This window comes from Drosophila innubila, chromosome X, assembly GCF_004354385.1.
Source record: "Drosophila innubila isolate TH190305 chromosome X, UK_Dinn_1.0, whole genome shotgun sequence".
In the NCBI taxonomy this organism is placed as follows: domain Eukaryota; kingdom Metazoa; phylum Arthropoda; class Insecta; order Diptera; family Drosophilidae; genus Drosophila; species Drosophila innubila.
In genome coordinates this window covers 28458816-28468591 of record NC_047626.1, presented here as the reverse complement: position 1 = coordinate 28468591, position 9776 = coordinate 28458816, and the positions used below count along the sequence as shown (strand labels likewise).

The window sequence follows — 9776 nt, the reverse complement described above, 5'->3', positions numbered from 1 at the left end:
GCCAAGTGAGTGAGTAGTAGTTCATATTGGGCAAACTCATGGGCCATGCATCATGCCACATGCCGCATGCCGCATGTTTCGAACTCGTGCCAAGGCCCAACAACACAACAACACACAACACACAGCACACAATACAACACAACATAAAATGCCCAAATGCGGCGACGACGACGAAAACATTTAAACATAGCGCATTTGAAAGCTTTTCGTAATTATTATTATGTATTGTGCATTATTTTTGTACAAGTGTAATTGTTGTCAACGCAAAAAAAACAAAAGCACAAACATTGTGCAATAATCTGTATGTTGCAGCTTGCTGTTGTTGTTGTTGTTGCGTTTAAATTGCCGTTTACAACGCTGACATTTCAAATTTAGACGTCGCCTGACTGTTGACCGCACATTAAAAAGCGCTGTTTGTGTGCCACGGCAAGTAAGTGCCCCACCTCATCCCAACACCTCCTTTTCCCCTTTCCCATCCGTCTCAAGACATTTACCTCTCCCCTGTCATTCCAGTGGCAAATACCCCGCAGTCTGCAGCCCACAATTCACTCAATCTTTTTTTTTTTGCTACATTTTGTTTATTTTGTTAATTGTCATTGTGGTCGTGGTCGTCTTCCTCTCCCTCGCTCTCTCTATCTTTTTTTCTTATATCTCCATCTGTCTCAGTCTCTGCCATTTGTTGGCGCACATAAAATTATGTAAAAATATTAGAAGAATTTCCGTTTCGTAAAAACGTGTTAAAAATGTTTAGAGCCTTGCAACAACAACAACAACAAAAAGCAACACAGGCCAGTTGCCTGTCATCGGGGGCAAGCATCGGGGGCAAGGCTTGCCTGCAATTCGACCTGCACGAAGATGCAGCAGCCACAACAATCATGTTGGAGGCGTCACAGATTAATTAACGTCTCTGCGATAAAGCACGTTACAGTCAAAGCCGTTCGCTATCGCAGTCCCCGTCGTAGTCGGCTGCACCAACAACAACAGCAGCACCACCATCACCACCACCACCACCATCACCACCACCACCGCAGCCACAAGCTACTTCCATGGCCATGATAACCACTTTATTGCAGCTGGAACTGGCGCATTTTGTCTACCTCGAAAACTTAGGAAATACATTTTTCAGCGACCCCATGAACAGTGGCTCAGATTTGCAAATTGCCTTTCAATAATGGTAAACAAGCTCGTCTTGAAAAAACTTGGACAACTAGTCAACAAAATCAATTAGTAGGTGAGTTAAAATTCCATTTCATTACTCTTTAAAGCGCTAAGAGACAGATGATAGAGAAGTAAATTTCAACAGATTGTACAAGTCAGAATCTATAAACATTTTGCTAACAGACCTGATTTCCAATTATAAATAAACATACAAAAAATAAGGCATTAATTTCATACTTTACTATCTATTCTTTTTTGCAGTTTGACTTTGAAACAGCTGAAAGATTAAAATAAAATAATTATTTTATCTTAAATTCTTAAATATTTATTTAATGAACCGATTTTATGGGCTTAAAAAAGAAACTACTTGACAAACCTTACCTAACTAATACTATATATAGTTTAAAACACCCTTTTTCTAAAATAAGAGGTTTAAAGGCTTGTTTATAATCCCTCACTACATAATTTCAATAATATATAATGATAATAGTTTTACTTAATTAATAGTATATCGATAGCATAAATTAAATAATTACGAAATGAAATGCATGCAATAATCAGCCTCTTTGTTTTTGGGGTCAGTGGTCAGTCTAACTCCCCAACTCTCTTTTTCGCTCTCACTCCATTCTTTTCTCGCCCTTTCGTTGTCAGAGATGGACGGGTGATGATAAATGAAAGCAATATCCATGTCATGCTCAAATTTCTTAAGCTCGAAATTCATCCTCCTCGGTTAAATCGCAGCGCGTGCTGATTTATCTAACATATCGCAAACGGAGACAGGGACAAGGATATTGGCCAAGCAGGAGAGCGCTATGATTCTCGACTCTTGGCTGAGAAATGACGTCTAGACACTTTTCGTTTTCGACCCCAAAACAATGGGCGGCAAAGAGTTCGCATTAAAGTGGAGCCATTGCATGAGTTTTTTAAATGCTATGTCTGCCTTTACTCACTCACTTTACAGCTGTCCATTCTTCCTTTTGTTATTTAATTTTTCTTTTACTTTTTTGGGGATTTTTTTTAATGGTATTTCGCTTAATTTTCGTTGGTCTCTGCTCGTTTTCGCTGGCTCCTTGTGCGCTTTATTTTTCAGTCCAGCTAACTAAATACCTGTATAAATATTTTATTACGCAAATGAAACAAGCATTGTTTGCATTTTATTTATGTGTGTGTGTATCTGTGTGTGTGTGTGTGTGTATGTGTGTTTTGTGTACTAGAACTTCGCCACATCCTGCAGAAGGATGTCTTCTGCCAACGTCCAACTACATCCAAGTTTTGCTTCTGGCTCTGTTTCTGCTTCTGGCCAAATGAAATGGCCGCATTAAGGTGACGGCGCGCGGCGTTGCCAACTGCCATAGCAAAAAAAAAAAAACAGAAAAAAAGAAGTAGCCGATGGCAGCACGTGCCGTATCCTGAGCAACATTCATTTGCATGCTGCCTGCAAATGAATGTGAACCGGGAATGGGGTCGCCTTGACCACAGGACACAGAGCAGTCACAGGAAGCACAAGTAGAATATCAGAGGCGAACCGAGCACTCATCCCACAATGCACCAATTGAAGAGAAGCAGCTCTTGTTATACCCTTGCAAGGGGAATTGTAATTTTGTCAAGAAATGTGTAACTCATTAAAGGAGGTCCGTTAGACCCCCATAATATAACTCCATGTACAAATTTTTGAGATGCACTATTTTACTTCCTCAAGTGGTTTCCAATTTTTCTTTATATTCTTAGGTTTTTCAATGTCTAGTTAATGGGTGAAATGTATAGACTTTAATGTCAAATTTAAAAATATCTCTTTGTCAACATTTAAGGAGACATTGAAAAACCGGCCCTTAGACTATTAAATTATTTTATTAAAACGCTACAAACTATTAGATTCGTGATAAATTATGGTTCACAACTTTGAACACCTTTATCTCCGAGACTATAAGAGTTGTAGCAACCAAATTTGGTGACCTATATTAAATTTATTTGTAAATTTGGCCACGTCCGCCCACGTAAAAGATATGAAATCGAATGATAAGAGCAATTTTAAAGCTACAACCTTGTGCTGAAAATCGAAAACGATTAATAAACAGAGAAGATATTTGAGGAAATATGAGACATGGAGGGCATATAATCACTTGGATCTCAGAGACTGTAAGAGCTAGACTGCTATGTTGTGCACGCAGATCAAGTTTGGTTTAAATAAGCAATCAAGATAATGATTCAAAAAAGTATAAAATTTTTATCAGGGAGCATGTTTTCTGGTGAATGCGCCCATTACCGATCCTGGAGATTCGGACGTCATTCGTTCTCTGCCAGACAATTAAATGAGTACATTTTTCTTTTTGAAAACTACAATCAATTTTTAAATAAAAAAAAGCTTTGTATAAAAGACTTTTATAAAAAGTAAAAAAAAATTAAAAAAAAACATATGATAAGTTTTATTACAAAAATTACATCATAACCATTATTTTAAATTTTTATTATTTTACTTACAAAATTAAGTATTTTTGAGCAAAAAAATAACACTCAAGGAATAATTATTATTTTTAACAAAAAAAAAACTCAAAAAATAATGATTACTTCTTTAAACTTTTTTTTTATCAAAAATAAAACTGAAGTTGTAGTTTTGACTTCTCTAATATCAACTGGTTAAAGTTCCTGTAACGCAAGTCAGTGATTCAATATCGTAAATTTAAAGATCATGCTGAAATTGCATAGATTACCTTTAATGAAAAATATTGGTACATCGTGAAATATGTTTTAAAGTTACTAAAAGTGAATATTTTAAATTAAAAAAAAAAAAAAAAAAAAATCACAATTTACCCTCCCTTATTTAAAATATTTTTTTTAAGTAAACATAAGGGATATCCTTTTAAAAAGTTTTTCATTCTCGATTAATTTTTTAAGACGCAACGCCTAAATTTAACTGTATTTCCTTAGACGAAAACAAAAATAGTTTTTAAAGTAGTTATTTGTAAGTGAATGCACTCAAAGTGAATTCCCTGTGTTGTAAAGGAAACATGTAAATACCAAGCGGTAAGTGGAAAAATGAAAACGAATAAATAAAATTGCACTGAAAACTTATTCGCTGTCTTGCGATTGAATGGGAGCAGAATAAAATAAAATGTGTATATATTGAAAATAATGTATTATATCTTATATGAAAAGCAAATATTTTTTAAGTAATCTACCTGAAACAGAGTAGAACTCTATATTCCAGTTTTTGTCATAGAATGTAATTATCTTAATGTATTTAAGTATCCCACATGCGTTGTAAGTAAATGTTGAGTAAACATTTGAATATTAAATAAATTATTGCAAGTTTGCAAATCGTGATTCATTGCGGCTCTCAGATTAAACGAAGCAAGCACATGGATCAATTCACTTAATTTGGGTTGCGTCTACAGAAAGACAAATCGGTCCACTGTAATTACCTGAAGTGGCCATTGTCTAAATTAATGTGTTAATTGTTAAATGGCAGTACAAAGGGTAAAGTATGAACCGAAGATAGAGAGGAGTACGTGAAAGATAAAGAGAGAAACAGAGAATGCTAATGAAGATTACGTCAAGTTAGTTAAACCACAATCTATAAGTGATTGTGCCACATTTCAATATTCAATTTTAAGTCATTAACACAACAAATTTTGAGGTATTTGTTACAACATGGAAAAGAGTAAGTAATATTTTTTTTATCTTGAACAAATCAGTACTTGTGGCTAATTCGTTGCTTACAATATTAGAAGGACACTTTCATCTATTCGCAGCATTGTCTGAACGCGATGTCAGTGATTTCAATCAGTTGATGGAATGGATCAAGACATCCGCGACGAGTCCGCGCTACACTCGACTGCAGAATTTGGGCAATGGTGTGGTCTTTTGTCGTTTGATGGCCAAAATCTGTCCGGGCTCATTGGCCAGCGTTCTGATCATTAATCGGCCAGCAAACGATAACGATTCCTTACATAACTATATGCTATTGGAGGCAGCATTTGGCAAGGCCCACTTGCCCTGGACTTTTGATTCACGGAAACTGATAGCTAGCAACACTTTCGAGCTGCTTAAGTTGGCCAAAACCCTGACCCATTTTCGTGACGTTTGCAAAAATCGGTTGCAGTATCAGCAGAGGAAATTAACGCCGCGAGCAAATACTTATCGCCCTTCCCGTTGTCCAGCTGGGGAGTTGGATATGCCACAACATTTGACCGAGTCGCAACAGCCCTCCGTTGTGTCCATTAAGGAGCACTTGGAGGCAGTGCAGCAACAGCTTCTCACAAGCCAAGACAAGCCACAGTCAGCTGCTGGCCATGTGGAGTCGCAGCTGAAACAGCAAATTCAAGCACTTTTTAACAGTCAACAGGTCGCTGTGGCAGCTTTCATAGCCAAGAAGGAGCCTCTTGCCACTGCTCCTGCCACCAAGGAGGCAACCATCGTATTGTGTCTGTGCAGCAACTGTGTAAACAAAAGGAAGAACTTGGCCATCATAGACACCAATTGTAAGTTCAACCTCATCATGAAAGCTGAAATTTGATATGAATTGCAATTAATGAGACTATTCTCTTTTCAGAAATCAACAAAAACTAACGAAATAATCTAATTGAAACTAGAAATGAAATAAAATCAATATTTAGTCAGCTAAGGATTTAATATTTTTGTATCTTTATTAAGCAAATTGTATGTACTTATCTTTATAAACAAAAAAGTTGTACGTTAAAGCAATATTTAATCCACTTAGTAAACCAAATTGGACGGTTATAATTTTTTATTTACGTGTAGAAGAACTCCATGTAAGTAAAAAAAAATATTGGAAAGTATTTGATAAATGAAAATATCAACATTAGTTGTTTTTGTTGCTTTCTCTTGTGTGCAAGGAGAACTTAGGCAAAACGCAAACTATGTTCCCTTGAGATCGCATATCAATCAAGAGAACTTAAATAAATAGCATTCTGACAAGATTATTTATTTACTCGGTTAACATTACAAGTAGGCATTTTTTTTTTAATTAAAACATTTCAGAACCAAAAATGTTTTCAGCACTATTTTTGTATTATTTAAAAGTATGTAGATTCGGAATATTTGTATTCACTTCTACAAGATAGTCATTAGGCATAATTTAATTTATTAATTTATTTTTATTTTATAATTATTTATTTATTTTTGTTTATGATATCTTAATCAATTCACCAATCTTATATTACTTTTTATTCTTTTATTAGCCCGGATATCTGAAAATTTGCAGTATATACCAGAGCTCCACTCTGCTCTTGAATCTATACATCTTCCTAATTTGTATTTGCATTACAAATCTTAAACAGCAACAAAGTGTTGTAGATTTTCACAGCACAGACTCAAGACGAGAGTAGATTTTGGTCACTGGGTAATCTTGTTATGTCTAGTACCTGCAGCTTTAGAAGAGGAACAGCAAAAGCATTGCGATATCTGTGACAGAAGCATTTGAAAGCAATCAACGTACATAGAAATAGAACAGAGAAAAAACATTTACATAATATTGCGCATACGTCGCTTGTGACAGTTGACCATCCATTTTGAACGAATGTTCCTGTCAGTGTCGTTCTTTGCTCTTTGTTTGCTTAGCAAATAATGAAAAGCGTCCGAATCGAGTGGATGAGGGAACTTGAGCACGCTTGTGTGCGACTATGGTAATGCGAATGTTAAGCTGGCAGCTGAGAGCCGGACAGAAAGCGTTTTCTTTGGGCTTTGCACTCAGCTTTGGCTGGCTTAACAATCAAACAGCGAATTGCCATTGAAATTAGGCTAATGAAATGCTTGTTAACTGAAAGTGACAACTTGGATGTTGCCAAACCAAACATGCCAATTAAATTGGTCGACGACAATCTGAAACGACATCAAATAGAAAAATTCTTAGCTAAGGAACAAATAAATTGAATATAGATTACGTCGCAAGCAAGTCACAACTTTAATTAAACTCTGTCGAGTATTTTAGGCAAAATAATCATAGCAAAACCACATAACGATGCACCCATCTATTAAATATAGTGAACTGCATTTATACATTTTATTGAACTTTTTATAAGTTGTTATTAAAGGCAGCGAGAGGTGATGTTTGGATTCCCTGTTCCGTATATATTATCAACATCCTCTAGGACGAAATAGCCGTGAATGATTATGGGGCCGCTGCCTTCAATCAAAGTAATTGTCACCTCTGATTCTGAGAACTCCAGATGTAGGTTTTTGATGCGATTCTCGTCGGCTTTAAGAGCGGCAATTGGTAGCCCACCGTATTCCGCAGTTTCGAGCTCGACCACATTGTACTCATCGTCGTTTGCGCCAGCGCCCAAAACAATTTGCGTGATGACGAGCATACGACAGTCCCTCTCTTCAGATAAATTCCAGTAGGCGATGGTTCTCCCCGGTCTTCTTAAAGTTGTGCTGAAGAATATTTTATTTTCGTTGTCGGCCATTACAAATCAATTAATTAAAAATGTTAAAAAAAAAAAAATTAAATGGATATCACGCTTTCCGCTTTAATGTGTTAAGAGTGACCATATCAAGATCAAGTTATTCCACGTTTTGGTATTTATTTAGGTGTTGTAAAACGTGTTAAAGCTTTCAACTTAACGAAAGTTATTGGGAATCGGTAGTTTCAACCAGTGTGATATATGTTATTCCGATGTATGAAATTTGAAGATAATGAAAGGCTCACATTGGTCACAGAGTGTGTTCACAGCGATAACCAGCAGAAATTTCGGTGTCACAGAAATGAAAATACACCAGTGTCGTTTGGAGTCACATAATTTTTGTGGCAGAAGTAGTTTAAAAAACCGAGCATTATAACAAGTGCACTCTCTGCTGCTGATAAATATAAATATATTATATGATCTTATATTACCTGAAAAACGTATTTTGCTTTAAACAAAATTTTTACTCCTTATTTATTCTCAATAAGTGATTTATACATCACCAATTTGATAATTAGATACCGACTCAACGAAAAGTAAACAGGACTCGCTAGAACAAAGTGAACACAGAAGATTAAACAATTCATTTAAGGAATTTAAGGAAAATATTTTATTATTTAATGCCCTGAATGGAGTTCCATTTCATGTATTAACGAAATTCAAAAACAGCGCTGCCAGATCTGAATGACTTGTAAAATGTGGCAGCTCTGCTTTATTAAATTGATTTGTCGAATGTTCGGAACAAGAGCTTGGCTCGGAAGAAGCACACTATTGACAACAAAAGAGTCAGACTTGGAGATACTAGCCCAAGGTGTTATTAATTAAGGTGACGGTTTCGTTGACAGCGAGGTAGTTAAACTGTCAAAAGTGCTTTCTCGGCTCTCAGAGAGAGAGGCTCCGAAACGAAAATTTGCTTTCGAACTGTCAAAATAGGTACCTCAAATAGAGCAACTGTATCGAAGACGTCACCTTAAAAAAGTGCACCTTGTACTTAACTTGTGTAAGCATTGGGTGCGTTCACAAGGTACGTTTGCACCCTGATCATTTTTGTGATACCTCTGATACTTCTGGTGAACGGGACTAAAACACAATATTTGGTATCATGATACCTGAGCATGTATCGTAAAAAAAAGTCTGCTACTTGTGCTACTCATGATGAAACTATGGCCCAGACTAAAAGACTTTTACCGAATATATTATATGTAGTATTTATTATGTACATAGATATGTGTATGGTAGTTCTTTCAGTATTTCAATGTTTGTTATTTAAGTGTTTCATTGCGGTTAGCATAATTATTGTTTATTATTTGGCTTTTAATGTCGATGTGCTTGTTTATTTACTAATTTGACAGTCAAACTAAATGACTTTACAGTTTATTTATTTGTACTTGGCTTTTTATGTTTGTGCAATATGTATTTTTATTAATTTATTTTTACAATATTATTTAACGTTAATGATGGAACCCCTTGGGTCATGGAAACTTGCAAAGAAACTAACAAAAAAAAATAAGAAAAAAAAAACGGTTTTATGAGCTTAGGAGAAATAATGTGTTAATTGATGGGGACAACTCAAGTCGAGTGGCAACATTCATCAGCCTGAGGGGGCAGCATCATTGATATGCCACTACTCAAGGACGGTAAGGGGAGGGGAAGCCCAGCATATTTGGCCAGCCTTAATGACTGCCAACAACAACAACAACAACAACATCATCATCGACAATAACAACGACAACAGCTTATGCAGTGTGTGCAACTCTTGGCCATTAGCAGCATGCCCCAAGAGCCATGCAAGGCGAATGCATTTTCCAACTCATTTAATGCGTTTGATCGTCCTGACTGGTCGACTTGCCGACTTGGCATCATGACTTTCATGTTGTTGCTCCTTGCCAGACTATTTTGGCCATTTTGCTACTGCCATTGCCATTGCCATTGCCACTGCTATGACCATGGACATTGCCATTGCAATTTTCCAACAATTTAATTTTCATATTTTTCATTCTCTTTGCACGCTTTTCCGGTGTCCAAAATTTATGCGCGCTTTGCTTGATTTTTCATGAATTTTGATCACCTAGCGAAGAGTCTTAATGCTCCCAGTCGGCCACTGAACTGAACTGAACTCAATTGGATGGACGAACGGGGACGAAGTCGGAGACTGGAATCTCTCTCTATCTCTCTTTAAATGGATTCAACATATGT

The 9776-nt window shown here is 36.2% G+C and overlaps 2 protein-coding genes across 3 annotated transcripts; one reads left to right on the top strand and one right to left on the bottom strand.

Annotated features, from left to right (window-relative positions):
- The first annotated feature begins 4764 nt into the window (after positions 1-4764).
- Positions 4765-5787, top strand: LOC117792137. Of its 2 annotated transcripts, none has more exons than XM_034632139.1 (3): positions 4765-4816; positions 4884-5636; positions 5708-5787. In XM_034632139.1, coding segments are annotated over exons 1-3 (765 nt in total). In that variant the 5' UTR covers positions 4765-4806; the 3' UTR covers positions 5710-5787. The 2 variants fall into 2 exon arrangements, with proteins under 2 accessions (XP_034488030.1, XP_034488041.1); XM_034632150.1 differs by having other exon boundaries at positions 4792-4816; positions 4908-5636.
- Positions 5788-7144: 1357 nt separating this feature from the next.
- On the bottom strand, positions 7145-7583 carry LOC117793511 (nucleoplasmin-like protein). Its single transcript, XM_034633832.1, has one exon. The coding sequence runs from the start codon at positions 7581-7583 to the stop codon at positions 7203-7205; it is 381 nt and encodes a 126-aa protein (XP_034489723.1). The 3' UTR covers positions 7145-7202.
- Positions 7584-9776: the final 2193 nt, after the last annotated feature.